The 18473-nt window shown below is 48.8% G+C and overlaps 5 protein-coding genes across 5 annotated transcripts; 3 read left to right on the forward strand and 2 right to left on the reverse strand.

Annotated features, from left to right (window-relative positions):
* Nucleotides 1–2385: 2385 nt before the first annotated feature.
* Nucleotides 2386–3909, reverse strand: N7477_007338 (uncharacterized protein; the record flags this gene model as incomplete). The annotated part of the gene is made up of 1 exon (XM_056969001.1): nt 2386–3909. One exon carries the CDS (start codon nt 3907–3909, stop codon nt 2386–2388), a length of 1524 nt encoding a protein of 507 aa, XP_056819033.1.
* Nucleotides 3910–4027: 118 nt separating this feature from the next.
* Nucleotides 4028–4257, forward strand: N7477_007339 (uncharacterized protein; the record flags this gene model as incomplete). The annotated part of the gene is made up of 2 exons (XM_056969002.1): nt 4028–4105; nt 4129–4257. The coding sequence occupies 2 exons, from the start codon at nt 4028–4030 to the stop codon at nt 4255–4257; spliced, it is 207 nt and encodes a 68-aa protein (XP_056819034.1).
* Nucleotides 4258–6596: 2339 nt separating this feature from the next.
* Nucleotides 6597–8405, forward strand: N7477_007340 (uncharacterized protein; the record flags this gene model as incomplete). Its single annotated transcript, XM_056969003.1, has 1 exon — nt 6597–8405. One exon carries the CDS (start codon nt 6597–6599, stop codon nt 8403–8405), a length of 1809 nt encoding a protein of 602 aa, XP_056819035.1.
* A 3880-nt stretch (nt 8406–12285) lies between these two features.
* On the forward strand, nt 12286–15965 carry N7477_007341 (putative nicotinamide nucleotide transhydrogenase; the record flags this gene model as incomplete). Its single annotated transcript, XM_056969004.1, has 6 exons — nt 12286–12338; nt 12473–12556; nt 12621–15514; nt 15562–15750; nt 15807–15881; nt 15934–15965. 6 exons carry the CDS (start codon nt 12286–12288, stop codon nt 15963–15965), a joined length of 3327 nt encoding a protein of 1108 aa, XP_056819036.1.
* Nucleotides 15966–16597: 632 nt separating this feature from the next.
* N7477_007342 (uncharacterized protein) lies at nt 16598–18043 on the reverse strand (the record flags this gene model as incomplete). Its single annotated transcript, XM_056969005.1, has 1 exon — nt 16598–18043. The coding sequence occupies one exon, from the start codon at nt 18041–18043 to the stop codon at nt 16598–16600; it is 1446 nt and encodes a 481-aa protein (XP_056819037.1).
* Between the last annotated feature and the right edge of the window lie 430 nt (nt 18044–18473).

Below are 18473 nucleotides of genomic sequence, written 5' to 3' on the forward strand. Positions count from 1 at the left end.
GGCACAGCATATGAAATGTATCAGAACCAGCTCAAACCGAGCGGAGGTCTTATTTCTTTCGTCTGTGGGAATCCTGCCCTCGACTGCTTCAGCAAGTTTCAGGATGAAATCCCATGCTTGAGGTGCTATGTCCGCTTCTTCGTCCAAGCACAAACAGGCACAGATCTCGCTAGACCACCGTCGGCGAGCATCTGTGTCTACAACACAATGAATAGCAGCATGTCCCAAGAGGAAGCACGGTCAGCTGGTACCTAATTCTGATGTCTTCATCGGGGTATGCTGGAAAACCAGGTTGTCGACGGGGATTATTGATCCTTGTACAATGGCTATGCCCGCGCTATGTTTGCCGAGCAGACTAACTTTTCAAGATTTGTTCCTCGGCTCGAACCTGAGAAGCTACTTTTCCATAGAAGTGAGGGCGAAGAACTGATCTTACGGCGCAATTGATATCGTTTGGCGTCAGGGGTGGAAGCAATTCGAACCTGCTTCTCTGCCAGGGGATTTTCACTCAGAGGAATCCTTCGGGATGGACAGCCCCGAAGGCACGGATACCAAGACGGTGTCCGCGGTAGGCGCGGTACTTTTGTAACGCCCCTGACGGTCTCCTCATATTGTCTGTTCCGTGGCTGACCCTCTCTGATGCTGGCGTGCAGATCGATGGAAACGATCTATTACCTTAGAAAAACATCCATGCAACTTGTTTTCTGGATCCGAAAGGCTTTTTCTTTCGCATTTTTGTCGCGCTTCTCGTTCCGTGACTTCGTGCGATGGCGATGCTAGCCCCTGTCCCCTCACTATTGAGCTCGATAATTGCTTACTCTAATTACTCAACAGCCACTGATAAGGTGTGACCTAACCATTTTTGGGGTGCCTCAAACGTGCTTTTCTCGGCACTGGAAAGTCTTCCAAGCCCAGACCGCCGATCTCAATACCGCTAATGAAATTTTCGTGCTGACCCGGCTCTTGTCCTGCTGCGATCCAAAATATCGAGCTTCGTGCTCCCTGCGACAGCTTACAGGGAGTTCCGAACAACATGTAAGGTGGTTTACTGTGGGGTTTGTACGATTAACCAAGGTGCATGTTGGACTATTTCTCGTTCTGGCCTGCAAATCGCCAAGCATGTTGAGCATGGTTACTGCGAAGACCAACAGCAGCATGGAAGCCTTTCGCGGCATCGTGGCATCGTGGCATCATTTCGGGGACATCTGTATCTTCATTGCACAATATCCACAGGATCAAAGTCATTGCGCAACTTTCTGGGGTACTATGGCGTGGTGCATGCCCTGCCCGTACTTGACCTTCACACATCTTACAAAGAAGCCATGAAATTAAGCGTCTAAAAGAAGTTGTACGCTGTGAGTCCACTTGTTCACAACGACGTACATCTACATTTGATGTACATGCCCGGACATGAGTCCAAATTTCACTCTGCAGCATGGAAGTAGCCCTCTCAAGCACACCCATCAATGAATGTTCTTTGTCAGGGCCTTGGCCACCTGTTGGCACCAGTTACCAGAACCCTGGACCGCTGGCTCACCAATTATCTACGAGCTGCTCACCGCATAGACCGTTTTGAAAAGCAAAGGAGATGACATGGCCTGCTACATGTGGCTCCAATCAAATCCTAGAGTGAGGAAGCCGGGTGCCAGAGAAAGGTCGATCTCCTCGACTGCTTGGTGTTGATGAGCCGCCTGCTCAGATCCCAAAGGAGAACTCTCTCCCATTCCTCTTCATCACTTTTGAATTAGTAACAGTGGCAAATGAATGCAAGTACAAAGGCCGCGCACATGATTTGCTTTGTTATTGGAGTAAAGGCGTCACGATAGGAAACAAACAAGACAAGATGAAAGGGAGATCAACAAGGTGCCCCAATACCAACGCTATGCCGAACATGAGTAATAAAAAATTAGAAGTACAATTATGATTGTGATGTTCGTATAAAGTTTCCCGCGGTTGCCATTTGTACTTGGATCTCTGCTCGTCATGAAGATCAATATCAACGCTATGATCTTTCGTCTCAGAAGTGGGAGAGCCGAAGGCGGACTCAGTCCTGAATCTGTCCCCATGACTCTCTGGAAGTGATTTGTGACTTAGAAAATTGCGGCGACCATTGCGCAGGACGACAAGAGCAAGTTCGGATCTTTGATACTGCCGCGGTGAATGAGGACGCAAGGCGACTGAGGACTTTGCTTCGATGAGACGCTTCGAGAGATGCGTGCGCCATAGCGGTGAGTGTTCATAGTTAATCATTCTGCTAGTAGGGAAACAATATGCACGGGTGTCCGCTACTTAACGCATAGTGATCGATAGACATAAGTCCCATTTTACGCTTGTATTAGGTATAATCTACACAAGTTGGATTTTTGCATTAAACTTACATAAAGGCTAATGACCGTACCACATTTGGTCACGATCATCGTTCAAAAGCCTTCCATATTCAAGCATTAGCCGCCACCAGAAAAGTCTCATGTCTTCACTGCGAAGTACAAGGCGCGACCACTCATAACTGCTCTGAGCAACCTTTTTGCCTAGAGCCTGTCCCTCTGGCTCCTGGGTCAAGTAACGGACAATTTCAGGAAAATCTCGAAGATCCATGCTGATCGGTATGTAATGCAGCCATGGAATTAGCCAGTCATCGTGCCACTCCTGATAGAGACTTTGCTTCAAAACGGCTGATTTAGACATGAGGAGACGATAAAAGCGCCCACTGAGACCATTTCCGTCAATGTCAAGATTATACTGTGCCTTATAGCCGTCGACAATGTCGTCTCTGTTGCCACTTTTGATTTTCAACTCATCGTTCTGTTCCTTGCACGCGAGATTGTCGCATTGAATGGCGGCCGAAATTCGCACCCTGGTGGAGTTGGAAATGGCTGCAAAAGTGGAATTGATTGATTGCCACTCTGAGCCTTGCGGTTGCATGGTTCGATTCAGTAGGGTGACATGATGGTTTTCGTCCATTGTTAACAATGCCAAGCGCTGGCGCTGTAAAGACCGCCAGTTCTCGGTCGTAGAGTGGCCTCCCGTGTTTGAACCAGTCCAATAAACAACGTTCTCTTTTTCTTCCCAGTCGGGATCCTGCTTCTCCTTATACTCCCCCGTTCGTAATTTTTCCGCATAAAATGGGCTTGGGTATAGTAGGTCATTGAAGCAGGAGGCTTTTGCCTGAGAAAAGACCGGGACTAACGCATGGGTTATCGTCATTGATTCCGGGTGACGCAGACCAGCATGAATATTGTGAAGTTCGGGGAATTCACAAACGTCTTTACTCAACGTCACGTTTGAGATAAATCCCATTTGAGTGAGAAAGGGTGATTTGGTGGCCTCGAGGGAAAAGTCTCGCGCTGCGGTGTCAGGAGAACAAGAAAGTGAAAATGCATCCCAAGTATTTTGTTTGCCGATATTCAAAAAGTCGACATGCTGAGCAAGATCGGGATTTTTCCCAGGTAACAGAGGGCCTTCGTGCGAATCTCGAGCAGCGCGCAGAACATGTGATAACATATCGTAAGGTACCACGACTTTGGGTTCATCCATGGTATTCATCGCAAGAGTCATATTAGGTAAGGTTTGGAGGATTTCTGAGTCAAACCAGGGGCTAAATATTTGCCCCATCCAGTCTGGCGGATTGTGAAATGAGGGTTCTGTGCCTTGAGAAACTGTAAACCGGTACATACCCTCCCCCTGACTCGCAATGATTACATTCTCTAGACGAGCTCGGATATCAGATGGAGCTACGCCCCATAATGGATCCAGTGTTGCCATCATGGAATCAAACTCGTCTGTCAAGAGAAATTTTTGCTTCTGAGCTGCGCGGAACCATTTATCAAAATGGAGAGGAGGCTTTCGTCCGTATCGGCGCTCGTATTCTGCGCAACACGCATTCAGTGTTTTAGATTGGTTTTTGATCATCGCGGTCAATCTTGAATCGGCTTGTGCAGCAAGATGGAGAATTGGATGTACTGATGGATCTAAGCTGTTCCGTGATTGAGACGGTTCTATGCGCCATAATGCTGAATTTCCAGTAAGAATGGGTAGCACCGGGATGATCATGATTGCTAACACCCGCCGTCTTGTTGACGATGGAGGCAAATTTGTTACTCCGAAGGTCAATGATATAATAGATATCAGGGGCATGATAAGGGACTCTTGAAGCGTATCTGCCAGAAAGCTTTGAACCGCGGCGGCAGAGTAAGAGTCGATGGTAATGGCTGCAAGCGTGTAACCGCTCAGTACCTGCGGAATAATGATAAGGTGTGAGCCTAGTGCCATCTTGCGGCAAGGACCAATTGAAAGGAGCGGCAAAACAAACCAGATGAACGGTAGCTGTCAATCCTGCTGCACTGCAAAAAGCCTGCAGAATTATCGGCCATGCTAACATGGATGATGGAGGAATGACTAGAACAACCCCTAAGAGAATCACAGATACTCTAAGGACAATCGCCTCCATCATCTTGGGGAGTGGTAGCTGTTTGCTATAGTCGTGGCATGTGTCAAGCAAGAAAAAGCTTGAAGATCTTGACAAGACAGAGAGAACCACAAATAAGATCGAAGAGCCATTCGAAAAGTCCACGAAAAGAACAAGGGCCAAAATTCCGAGTATGCTGAGAATTGATAATTGGATAGAGTGTCGGAGTTGTGATTTATTTCGAGTCACTCCGTTATGAACTCCAGGTTTCGGCAAACTAGCCTGCTGCGAATCTCGATAAAACAGTGCAAAATACGTGAATAGCACTGCCAGCGGCTGTGTGGAATCAGCCCCTTTTCATAAATAGTCAATAAGGATCGGAGAGCACACCATGGCATAGGTTGCATCATAATACAACGTCAGTACGCGTGCAATTGCGATGATAAGTGAAGTGCTCCATGCCATCCAATTGAATTCATATTCTCGGTCCTGCGGCAAGGGTTCATCATCCGAGCCCGCTGCCGGCGACTTCAAAAAAGTACGTCGCAATCTCAATGCAAGGTAAAGAATGATCCAGCACAAGCAGTCGATACGAATATCAGGCCTCCATTCTGATGTCTTTCTCGAGTACTGCATTACGATGGCAATAGTAGCGGCGACGCCATAGGTATAGCTAGAGTCCATGGCTTAGGTCTACCCGTTGGTCATTCTGTCCATCCAAGTCGGCAAATCATATGGGACTTACTTTTCGGTCCATCTGGCTGGCTTAGCCACAGCTCCAGCATACTTGTTCTGGCTTTGCTTTCTTCACGAATCCCGCTGTCTCTATTCAAAGAGTTAAGGAAAGAACACTGGCAGCGAGAAGACAAATATTCGGCATGGGACTCTGTTCAGAGTGGAGAGAAGTTCAATGAGACGGGATTCCGTGAGGTGGAAGATTGGCTCAGGAGTCGAACGAGATTGGATTAGTGCCGTAGCTTTCGCCCCCACGAGGAGATTGAGAAGGTACAGGACAGATATCGTACAATTGGTGGATTTGATATTAGCGCCCCCACTATCTGTACCCGAAGCACCTCGATTCAGCTGAGGACGCGACTTGGCACACAGAAGCGAGACTGAACACAGTAGTCGGGCGCTAATGTTGGTAAGAAGGCCAATCAAAACAGTGGTCATATTGAGTGGGTCATGATGGGCGGATTTGGACGCGCCATTGGACAAGCATCGGAGTTCGATGGCGGGAGGAACCCTGTTGGACCCAACCAATCTTAGAAGGCGGCTCAACTCCACTTATGCGGGCGGATGTGGTTCCGGTGTGAGGGGCTAAATTTCGGACACCGGATGCTTTGAGGTGCCCTCATCGCGTTCATGGCTGTCATAATTGCACACGTGCTGCGGGGACTGAGATGATGACTATGAGGCAAGTATAGACATGTCTCCCATTAATCCCATCTATCCCATTGATGCACATGTAGCATATGTCTAGGTACCCTTTACTGGTTGTTGTTGTTGTTGCTGTTGGCAATCTTGGCAAAAGGTCAGGAGAACCGAGTCATGGTATTCTATCAAGTCCCTAGATAGCCAGCCGTCATTTTGTGGAAAAACATGACTCGTAAATTGTTTCAAGAAGGAAGATTTGGAATCCTTCGCCAAAAGAGCTGTATTTTCGTCGCTTGAACCCCTGTTCGTCCATACATTAGTGCGTGACTAGACAAATCGCAGGGGCCTCAGGGCTCATACGACTTAACGAAATGAAAGTGTTTTGTAAGTTCGTACTAGAGACGCTGCCATGACTTTCAACCTGGGCCCCTTCCCCCTATAATTTCCCTCGATATTCAAATTTTCATCCCCGGCGCTTCGCAGTACTTAAGTCTGTTGGCTCAAACCTCGTCTATAGACTGAGCTCCGGCACCTGGGTGGCTTTATTCTCAATTGCCTTTGCCCAGGATTCAAACTACACTTATAGCCTGCCGTCCCTTCAATACTTCAGGCTGTGGTTATCATCATTCTTCCGACTTTTGCTTTTTCCTTATCCCACATCCCTTTCTCTCGAACTCTTAGTTATATATTCACTTCGCAGTAGATCGCAGTAAGTTGCATTTTCTCTTTAATTCATACCGACTTCTCATCACGCTCACTGCATACACGGAGATTTGTGATCCATGAATACTAAGTCAATTCTTACTCTTCAGGCATGAAAAAGCTTTCCAAGTTCTACACGATTATCTCCCTTTGGGGCCCGTTCCTCAATCATGTTTCAGCAATGGGACCTTGGGCCATGACTTGGTCTGACTCAACATTCGGATCAGATGGCCCTTGGCATGCTGTCGATATTTACATGGGTGGAAATGACACAAAGATAGCCATGTTTCCAGGAGGATCATGGGTAAGCTATGTTCTTCTGAACACGCTCTGTGACAATACGACAAAATTATCCTCGTACTGCTATGCAGATCGCGCCGGTCTCTACAACCCCGGCACCTCGAAAACCTGGGATGGTGATTCTATTTCCCTGCCTCCTGCCAACGCATGGACAGACTTACAATGGGGTTACACGAATGCCGTACCCCTGAAAGGCTACGCCTATCGGGCACTCGAGTCCATAGATGTTGGCGGCACCGGCACATCGGACTCGAACTTGATTGCCATTGAGCAAGGGTACCAGACCTATCCTGGTGGACATCTCTTCCCCCTGGAAGTAGGTATCCTTGCGCTAGGTTCCCCGGATATCAACCAGTCATTCTCCGAGATCAGTGGACCGCCCCTTAACGGTACTTTTGTCACTAGCTCGCTGTATGAACAAGGTGTCACCCCATCCTATTCGTATGGTATGCATATCGGCTCTCCAAAGTTCAATATCCCTGGGTCCCTGTATCTAGGTGGCTACGATAAGAATCGACTGCTCGGGGATGTATCTACGCAGCCGATTGACAGCGGAGAATTGCCAATCGAAATTCTTGATATTAGCCTTGGTGTTGTAGAAGGCAGCTCAATTTGGGGGTCTTCCAGTATCACGAACTTGATGGCAAAGTCTAACGCATCTCTACAATCCGGGACAAACGTCGCAATTGATGCGACAAATCCCTATATTTACATGCCTCAGAGCACATGCGACGCCATCACCGCATATCTACCTGTCACCTACCGCTCTGATATTGGTCTTTATGTTTGGGACACGAACAATGAAACTTACGCCAAAATTATTACATCGCCCAGCTATTTAGCTTTTGAGTTCGCCAAGAACGACGTCAATACGGAGAATATCACAATCAAGGTTCCCTTCGCTCTTCTGAATCTCACTCTGTCACCTCCTTTCGTGGAAGTCGACACAGCATATCTTCCTCTTATGCCCACCAATAGTCAACCGGTTCTGGGTAGAGCTTTTCTACAAGCGGCGTTTTATGGTGTACATTGGTCTCAAGAATATTGGTTTCTATCCCAGGCCCCGGGACCGGATGATAATTTCATCAAGAACGTTGTCAGCATAGAGCCCACAACTACCACCATCAGTGGGTCTGCAAGCAGTTGGGAAGATACTTGGGCATCCTACTGGACTGCTCTACCCTCTACAGCTGCCAGCAATGGATCCGAGATAAATTCGTCCAGCTCCTCGAATTCTCCTACGAAACCATCAAATGCCAGCACCGGTCTTTCTACGGGTGCCAAGGCAGGTATTGGCGTCGGCTGTGGATGTTCTGCCGTCGTGATCATTTGTTTAGCTGCCTGGCTTTTTATTCGCCGCCGAAACAGAGCCAAACAAGTCACCGCATCACCATCGCAAGGTTTTACGGGCCATTATCCCACTTCACAAGGAGGTGCGCCAGTCGAGCTTGATTGCAGCAAGCGAGAAACCAGGCATGAACTGAATTATGAGTCTGCTTTCGCAGGCTACTATGAAAAACAGAGTTCAGGAAATTTGAGATCAGTTCAAGGCCGGCAACGTTCCACTGGAGCGTCCGAAGGCCTGACATCTGCTACTACTCCTCGATATGAGCTCTTCTGACTTACGCGAACCGATATAGCTAGCCAGTTCGAACCACTAGCCTCCGTTATTTCTTCTCTGACGTATTTAGACTTAATTCTTCATAGTACTATTTTTCAAATGAACATTTATAAGCAATGCCTTAATTGGGTATTGTTCCCAGCAGGGGTTGTGTCGATGTAACCAGATTTGCCTATGATATTCAGACAGTAGACCATAGACTATTCTGCAACATCGTGACGCATGGGAACGGATGACTAAGGGACTCAGAGTGAATGGGGTGGAAACAGTGATCAGAACTTAAGTCCTTCCTCAGTTTCGTGTTTTCTTTGAATACCACATGTTTCCAAGCATTCTGAGTTGTAACAAACATCATATTAGATATTGTAGTGGGGGAATGGCTGGCTGCATGAAGGAGCGGTCTATCGGATGATTAAGGCTTTTGTGATGTATAAGACTTTCTATGCGCAGGATAATCAAGACAGAAACACTTCCTCTTCCAAATCACCCCTGTGTGTTCTCCTCCTCTATAGTCCTTCCTCTTTGGGTGTGTGTTGTTCAGTTTGCGTGGTCAGATACCCATCGAGCCATCTCCACTTCAATATCTAGGCTGCAAAAGCGGAGGTGTCGAAAGAAAATTACCTGACTAGGGAGTTCCGGATCCTCAATCCTTGAGCTATTAGACTATCAGATTTTGGAAATTTTTCCTATCGTCGTCTGCTCTGTAGGAGAGGCAAGGCCTGATGTTTGTGAAGACTCACCTCTGTACGGTAGCACAGTCAAAAGCCACCCACCTAGGGGCTGTGGATATATTACAGGGCCAGCTATTTCAAATGGGCGCTCGTAGCCTGAAGATGCTCTACTCTTGCTTAGCCTTCCCACCCCAATCGTACGTCGCTGAGGCGGCTCTCGCCCCCTTCTTACCTGAGATAACACACACTCGACTATTGACCTTACATGAGCTACGTCACCTGCGGCCAATAGTCCAGTGGGTACGCTGGGTAGATAAGTGCATAAAAGACAAAGCGATAAGCCGTATGAGAACGGCCCTGTGGGCTCTACGCCAATCATTTGGCCATACGCTTCTAGGTAACCTTGTTCCAGCAGACGGAGCTGTGTTCCTGCGTATTATATGATTACAGCAATATTATCCTGTGACTTGTAGATGGCATTGCCATACTTATTATTGGGAAGTGACCGACGCTAGCTTATCATCTCACTATGTCATCCTTGGTCTCCAGCACAACATGATTTGAACTTATGGTACCTCCCTAAGACCTAGGCTGACAGGTCATTTTGTGGTCTCCGTCCTGGATTCATCGAGTAGAAAAATCAGGAAGAAGTCCAACCAAGATGCGGCTTCTATTTCGAGATACAATAAGAACATTTGAAGTTCGAGATTTGCCATAGAAATTGATGCTGTCGAGGCTACGATCGACGGCCATTTGCCTTACCTTAACCCACATGTGATAAAAATCGATATGATGCGACCTTGTTCCGAACAGGAAGAATCGGTAAGCATCGTATAGTGCTAGCTCATTGACAGTGATACACAAGTAAGCGGTACAAGCATCGCTTCAACGCTATGAATAATCTTATTGATTTCTTTTGGGATTTCTGGGATCCTGCCGACCTTTTACGGGAACTCCGGGAGAGCTTCCCAAGAACCAATATGAACGACGAAACCACATAATCTCACAACTGCATAAAAGACCGTTTCTTGTACTTAATGATGATAGTCTCTTCAGTTGTTATTCATGGCGATGACTCGGAAGGCCACGCGGAGGTATTGGGCTACAGCAAGCTCCCAGCCACCCTGGCAGCTCCAAACATGGTCAACGAGGTAGAAAGATCACTTCTACTACTATTAAATCTAGCGGCAGGACCCGCTATTTTTGGAAAAATGGATCGCAATACGTGTGAAAGTTCGTGATCAACGACGGTGAATATGTAGGTCGTCAAATGAACATTGGTATATCAGACATGACTAACTAACAACAAATTTGTAAGGGAAGTCGGAGATGTGATTGGAACCCCGAGCTTCCTTCTACGACAAGGACCGGTCATCATTTACTCCCTTGCGGGCAGGACTCCCTGTGGTCCTGTTGCTACCCATCCCGCTTCAAGCAAAATTTCGGATTTCTAAATTTGTTTGAGTGACCTAGATCAGGTTGTGTCACTGTTTGCAGTGTCAACATACATCGCCACAAAGGACCTGACCAAGTCCGACAAAAAACTGTCTTGCTCTTCCAAAGTTCCGTATATCCGGGTTCATCGAACAGATTGCTGAAAATCTGTGGAGGATGGGTAACAGTTCCACGGGCTGAGTTTTGCTTTCTTGCTACGGCCGTCGAGAACTTCTTGGAAAGACAAAGTAACCGAGTCCAAGCGCGACTTGCTACAGACGAGTTGAGCAAGGGGTCAGAGTTCAGTCGCCCCCTTCATTATGATGCTACTATGCTATTTTGCTAATCGCATTCTGCCGATTCGGAGCTGATGACGATATTCTGGGAAGAAAGTGCTGACAAAGCCTAGTTGGTGTAATGGAAGCACGCCTGCGGTAGACACCTACCTCCGGGTAGGCCTTCACGGGGTCGCAAGTATCTAGGTCCGAATCCTGTGCTCGGCACATTCTGTTTTCCGTCACTACCTCTTATTAACAATCTATCTGCTAAGTTGAACTCTGCCAGAATATGGTAACGAAATTATCTTACACGTAAGATATTGTCATCGGCGTTGGGAAGGTAATTTATTATCTCGATGAGTTACTATTTTTTAGTCCAGTGAGCCTTATCACGCGTCTTGAGGGCTGCTAGATAGGGCTCTAACACGATATTTCTCGAGTATCTTGAGAAAAGTATAGAATTCACTAATGTGGCGTCTTCAAAATAAATTAATAGCCATTCAAATCCACAACTTCGTCGACTAAGCCTATCTTGGACCCGAGCACTTACAGACTTCACCCCCGTGACAAACCTAGGCTTACATTACAACTAGGCTGAGAAACAGCTCTTTATCGTCGACTTTGTCATATAGGCATCATTATTGCGGCTAGAATTGCCCATGCTAGCATTAACTTATCAGATCGGTTTGCCAGTGTATATGACTATTCTAGTTGTTGTCCGACGATGAGAGCTACCGCAATTTTGACATAAATCTTCCATATACCTTTTGGGAAGAGCGCAGTACTTTTCCCGAACTTCTATGTTTTTGATAATTTTAATTCTTCTGAGCTGTATTGCATAGCCCGAGACCCTCTCATCCTGAACTTGAGGCTACGGTTTTGAGCACTAGTGATTCTTTTGAGGCGATGACAAAGCGCTTCTTGGACTTATGTATAGCTGTAAGAGCGGCGGACGGCCATTGTCGTCTTTTGATTCGGCATTAGCGTCTTTCTCGAGCAGCAGCTTGAGAATTGTCTCGTTCTCGTTCCAAGTAGCCCATGACGGCGGCAACCGGCCGTTATCGTCATTTGCGACGACTCAAAAAGATACGCACAACCTTGCATTTTAACTAATATTGCATAAATGATGGATATCAAGCAACTACAATCCGATATGGTGTAGTGGCTAACATCGCCGTCTCTCACACGGCAGCCGGGGGTTCGATTCCCCCTATCGGAGATTCCTTTTTGGCCATTCTTGGCTAATGCCTTCCTTTTCATCCCTCTTCGGTGCCTAGGAATTTCATTCCTGGATCGTTGCATTCAAGTTTTTGTCTCCCAACCGAATCCTAGATTCTTCATCAGCTTACAGGGAAAAAGACAAAGCGTGGTGGAGAAGCGGGAGGTCCGGCATCTCCACACTTTGATGCGGGGGAATAAGATGTGGCGTGTCAAGTAAATAACCGGACCAGTGGATGCTGGCCATGAACTCGCGAACCCCCGGGGCCTTTGGATCCGATGGCGACTAAGAAGGTCTATCGTTCCATCGCATGGTGGGAGTCCGGTGCCTTGTAAACGCCATCCTTCTTCCCTCCTTCCTTCTCTCTCTCTCCTCCCTTTCATTCAACCTCACTCACCTCAGATGCACCCTCTCTTTGTCTGACCATTTCGTCTTATGATCGCGTGATCACCCTGCGAGATCCAGCTATGAGTTTCAAGCTGCCTCTACGGTCAGCGCTAGGGTGCCTGGCGATCCCTGCGGGCGCGGGGAAATTGGTTCTACCATCCGGTAAGCTTCGCTCTGTGGCCTAGGGCGCACTTGACCCGACATCTTTCTCACTATTCCCAAGTAGTCTCGCAAAACCGTTCGTTTTCGCTTCATGTATCGACGAGGACCTCCTCAAGATCACGTTCTCTCCTCTGCCATTCGTCTATAAAAGAAGCGCGTCCACCGCTGCTCCGGCTTCGGAGAAGCTCACTTCGGCAACACCTGTCCCGGCAACACCGTATTCCGAGCTGACCGTCGGGGTCCCAAAGGAAATCTACCAGAATGAGCTACGAGTGGCCATCACCCCTCAGAATGTGGCTCTCTTGCTAAAGAAAGGGTTTGCGCGTGTGTTAGTGGAGCGCGGTGCTGGTGAGAGAGCGCAGCTACTGGACTACGCCTATGAACAGGCTGGGGCGACAATGGTTGATCGGGACGCTATCTGGCAGAGTGACATCGTGTTGAAGGTTCGAAGCCCACAGCTTGAGGGTCCTCTCAATGAGGTGGAGGCTCTACGTAAAGGCTCAACCCTTATTTCTTTTTTGTATCCCGCTCAGAATAAGCCCATCGTCGACGCGCTGGCTGCCCGTGGTGTCACCGCGTTCGCTATGGACCGCATTCCTCGCATCTCTCGTGCTCAAGTCTTTGATGCTCTGAGCTCCATGGCCAATATTGCCGGTTACAAAGCTGTACTAGAAGCATCGAACCACTTTGGTCGCTTTCTGACCGGCCAAGTCACTGCTGCAGGAAAGATTCCTCCTAGCAAGGTTCTTGTGATTGGTGCTGGAGTGGCAGGTTTGAGCGCAATTGCTTCGGCTCGTCGCATGGGTGCGATCGTTCGTGGTTTCGATACTCGTCCGGCTGTCCGTGAACAGGTTCAGTCCTTAGGGGCAGAGTTCATCGAAGTCGATATGCAGGAAGATGGTGCTGGCCAAGGTGGCTATGCCAAGGAAATGTCCAAAGAATTCATCGAAGCTGAGATGAAACTGTTCATGGAGCAGGCCCGCGAGGTTGATATCATCATCACGACTGCTCTCATTCCAGGTAAGCCTGCGCCGAAGCTAATCACAAAGGAAATGGTAGCTGCTATGAAGCCGGGCTCGGTCATTGTTGATCTTGCAGCCGAGGCAGGGGGTAACTGCGAAGCGACTGTCCCTGGTCAACTCTCCAATTACAAGGATGTCACCATCATCGGCTACACGGATCTTCCTTCTCGCCTGCCTACTCAGTCCTCCACTTTGTATTCCAACAACATCACGAAGCTTCTCTTGTCTATGGCTCCAAAGGAGAAATCGTTTGGCATTGATCTCAATGATGAAGTGGTTCGCGGATCTATCGTTACGCGCAACGGTGAAGTCATTCCTCCGGCTGCACCGCCTGCTCCTCCTCCGGCGCCGAAAGCAGATGCGAAGACTGTTGCAGCCAAGGAGGAGGTTGCGATCACCCCCTGGCAGAAGGCTACTCGGGAGGTTGCCACTGTCACAGGAGCCATGGGTGCGACACTCGCTCTGGGGAAAGCTACTGGCCCCATGTTTATGGGCAACATGATGACTTTCGGCCTTGCTGGTCTGGTTGGTTATCGTGCAGTCTGGGGAGTAGCTCCTGCACTTCATTCACCTCTTATGAGCGTTACCAATGCTATTTCCGGTATGGTAGGTATCGGAGGCCTGTTCATCATGGGTGGGGGATACTACCCGACATCACTTCCTGAATATCTTGGTGCTGCCTCGGTTCTTCTGGCTTTCGGCAACATCTCGGGTGGATTTGTCGTGACCAAGCGTATGCTTGATATGTTCAAACGTCCCACCGATCCTCCGGAATACCCCTGGCTATATGCTATTCCAGCTGCTGTGTTTGGCGGTGGCTTCCTAGTTGCTGCCAGCACTGGAGTGGCTGGTATTGTTCAGGCTGGCTACCTTGTCAGCACCATTCTATGCATGAGTTCTATCTCCAGTTTGGCCTCTCAAACGACAGCAAGACGCGGAAATATCTTTGGAATCCTAGGTGTCGTCTCTGGTATTCTTGCATCACTGGCTGCAGTGGGTTTCTCAACGGAGACATTGACCCAGTTCGCTGCGGTTGCTGGTGCTGGTGTCATGGCTGGTGGCTTGATTGGCCGCCGTATCACACCTACGAGCTTGCCGCAGACAGTTGCCGCCCTGCACTCCGTTGTTGGTCTGGCTGCTGTTCTTACCAGCGTCGGTAGTGTGATGGCCGACATCACCGATATATCGACTTTGCACATGGTCACGGCATACCTGGGTGTTCTTATCGGCGGTGTCACATTCACTGGCTCGATCGTTGCATTTATGAAACTCGCTGGTCGAATGTCATCCAAGCCCAAGATCTTCCCTGGCGGGCATATGCTCAACTCGACATTGCTTGGCACCAACATAGCAACCATGGGAGCTTTCTTGACTATGGCACCCGCAAGTCCGACAATTGCAGCCACTTGTCTCGGAGCAAATACTCTTCTCAGTTTCCTGAAAGGTTACACCACGACTTCGGCCATCGGAGGAGGCGATATGCCCGTTGCAATCACCGTGCTTAATGCCTATTCTGGTTTTGCTTTAGTCGCGGAAGGGCTGATGCTGAACAACCCGCTGTTGACTAGTGTCGGTTCACTCATCGGAGTGAGCGGTTCGATTTTGTCTTACATCATGTGCACTGCCATGAATCGATCTTTGCCCAACGTTCTGTTTGGTGGCAACGCGGCGCCGGTACAGAGCGAGAGGAAGATTGAAGGCGAAGTTACCCAGACAACCGTCGAAGATACTGTAGAGGCCCTCTCAGGCGCCGGGAACGTCATCATCATTGTCGGCTATGGAATGGCCGTCGCAAAGGCCCAGTATCCTCTTGCTGAGATTGTCAGTATTCTTCGTTCTCGCGGCGTCAATGTCCGCTTTGCTATCCATCCCGTGGCGGGTCGCATGCCCGGACAGTGCAACGTTCTGCTCGCGGAAGCTTCCGTGCCATATGACAGTAAGTTTGTCGAGTCCCCATTGAGTGAAAATTCTGACACCTGCAAGTTGTTCTGGAAATGGATGAGATCAACGACGATTTCCCCGACACAGACGTTACGCTAGTCATCGGCGCCAATGACACCGTTAATCCCATAGCGCTCGAGCCGGACTCTTCCATTTCTGGAATGCCCGTTCTGCACGCTTGGAAGAGCAAGGAAGTGATTGTCATGAAGCGGGGCATGTCAAGCGGATACGGTATGTCCTTCATCTATTCTAAATTAATTCTGACTAATGTGGCCTGAACTTGACAGCTGATGTCCCGAACCCAATGTTCTTCATGCCTGGAACAAGGATGCTATTTGGAGACGCAAAGACGTCTTGTGATGGTTAGTGAAACCCTCACGCCAGTCTGTGTACCAAGTGCTAAACTGTCAATAGCTATCAAATCGGCTCTAGAGGCACGGAAGTAAATATCGGCATTCTCTTGCGCTTATTCCTTCTGCTATTTTGCGTCATCTGCGATGAAAGAACTCTACACATGCTCTTTATCCCGTCTCATTCCCTGCATTGCTTACTCTGGCTGTCAGTATTCCAACTTTGCAAATTTAAGACCAAGCTTCCATTGCAATTGGAGTAGCTAATTGTCTGTTGAGTCCTATCTCACTATCAGGATAATGAGATTCATTAGGCCATCCATCTTGGATAATTCTTTCCAGAGAAATTCTTAGTCAAATCCTTGTGTGAAAAATCTCCTTGTAGATGATTCTTAAATTCCAGCTCTCTTCATTCTTCTGACCAGCAAAATCACGAGCTTATCCAACTCACACCATTCCCGGTGTCCTCGCAATCAATGAATCCTCAAATGATCAATCCCGCCTCGCCGAGCGATTAAGGCCAAATAGATCAAGTGCAACGAAGATAACTTTGAAAACTTTGAAATAGACATTAACCGACCCAGACTTGGACAAAAACGCCGCCCCTGAAAACCAACGCCAAAATCACCAATTCCCAACCCAGATCCAATCCCTGAGATCTCGAATATCATTCAACACGAAAACCACTTATTAAAAGAAAAAAAAACATTACTTGATTAAGAAAAGCATTAGGCTTTCGTAAAAGACCTCTTCCCAAGTTTCAAGCCCATGAAGCTCCGTACACCAAAAGCAGAGCTATTATGTCTCCCATGACGGCGTTGACTCGGTTTTCGCACAATGTGAGACTCGTAGTTCATGGATGTCAGGCTCAGCTGGCTTGCAGCAGCAGGGACGGGAGCTGAGGTATCCATTTCGGAAAACAGACTAGCCGATGAGGCGATGCTGGACGTGGCGGAATGCTTGCGAGTCATACGGCGCATCATGGGTGACTTTTGAGCTAGTATATTGCTCATACTGCGCTTGGAGAAGTGGCTGGGGGGGCGAGGTGAAGAGACTGGGCTGCTGGTATAGTGGTTGGAGTGTAGCGAGGCTGTTTCACTGTGATCGAGGATATAGCCCAGGCGAATCTCGTCTGGGAAGGGAGAGGCTGGGCGTGAGTAGGATGGCACGCTGCTGTTGCTGTTCGTGCGGATGGAAGGTGGACGGTGGCTTGGGTCTGTTGGTCGGCAGGTGCGGGAGGGGTTGGGTAGTGCTGAAAAAGATTTCTCGCAGCCTGCTGTGCGTGGTCGTGATCGGTTCATTAAATGTGGTAAAAGTTGGGGTGAGGGGAGAAGGTAGGGCAGCACGGGTATGTCAGACACTCGCTTAATGGTGGCACTTTGCATGGACGGAATGGCCTGCGGCGTAGCGAGTCTGGGGTTCTCTGGCTCTTTGCGCTTCCCATTTGTCTCTGAGGACCGAGAGGTGGTGGCCTGGTTCTCGGTCAAGCAAAGTACGTTGAGGCTGTTCTCGGTTCTTTCAAGGAACAAACGCGACCCGCGGTCTCGATGATTTGCTCTGGTTCGAGAGTGGCTGGGCTTGGATTTGGCAGTCTTTGAACGTGCGCCGATGGCGTTGATGAAGACCACGGTAGGACGAGTAGGCGGCTCCATCATGGTGACCTTCTTTGCAGTCTGAATCTCAGCACTCTCCACAGAGAAGAGGGATGACGGCGACGAAGATCGTGACCTCATGTTTGGGTTGGCCGGTGGTGAGTTAGGTCGGACATAAATTGCAGGCTGCAAGTAAAGGCTCGATGCCATCGGCGGGCTATCTGGTGAGGGCAGTTCCAAAACCATGTCCTCCTCTGGGTCGAAAACATAGGCATCATCCCCAAAGTTGGCATTACTGTTTCGCTTGACGGTATCCATAGACACCGGTCGGGGCCTTTTGGCTGAAGAATAAGGGGCCAACAGCTGTTCCTCTCGATCCGAATCCGTGTCGGCATGGGAGTTCTCATCGGCGCTTAGATCAGAGTCGAAGAGACCGGCTCTTTGGGAACCTGTAAGCGAGGGGACAAAATCCTGAGCGCCAGCCTCCGATTCGGAAACATCCTCTTCGTCCGATTCGTACCGTTTCTGGAGGCTTTGCCTGCTCAGACGTTGAAGATCCAACGAGGTGGTGGGTTCGTACATCTTTGCGAGTCAATGCAAAGGGGGAGAAAAAATTGTTCCAGACAGGAAAGGCAGAGGCCACGAGAAGGCAGACCAGCCCGGGATAAAAAGTAAAGCAATGGAAAAGGCAACCGAGGAATCCTCCAACGAACGCAGGCCAAAGTCTAGTGAGGCGTTCCAATCCCCTCGAAGTCAAATATCCCACAGCTTTAAAAGGGACAAGGAGATATTTTCTCCTGTCAAGTCACAGGCACTCGGGACAAGGGAAGGGTCCTTCAGGTCTGGTGGAACCGCCGAGAGAGTGGATGAAGAATCGGAGATCCGCTGTCGATGGCCGTTCAAAAGCTAGAAATCGAAGCAGAAGAAAAAGGTCCCACCCGTCAGGAATCGGTCCACCAGGGAGGGGGAGGGCTTTTTTAGATCCGGCGCTTCGCTGTAGAAAAAGGGGGAC

This window comes from Penicillium maclennaniae (assembly GCF_028827695.1).
Source record: "Penicillium maclennaniae strain IBT 15551 chromosome Unknown utg000007l:1.0-4884863.0:1.0-4888362.0, whole genome shotgun sequence".
In the NCBI taxonomy this organism is placed as follows: domain Eukaryota; kingdom Fungi; phylum Ascomycota; class Eurotiomycetes; order Eurotiales; family Aspergillaceae; genus Penicillium; species Penicillium maclennaniae.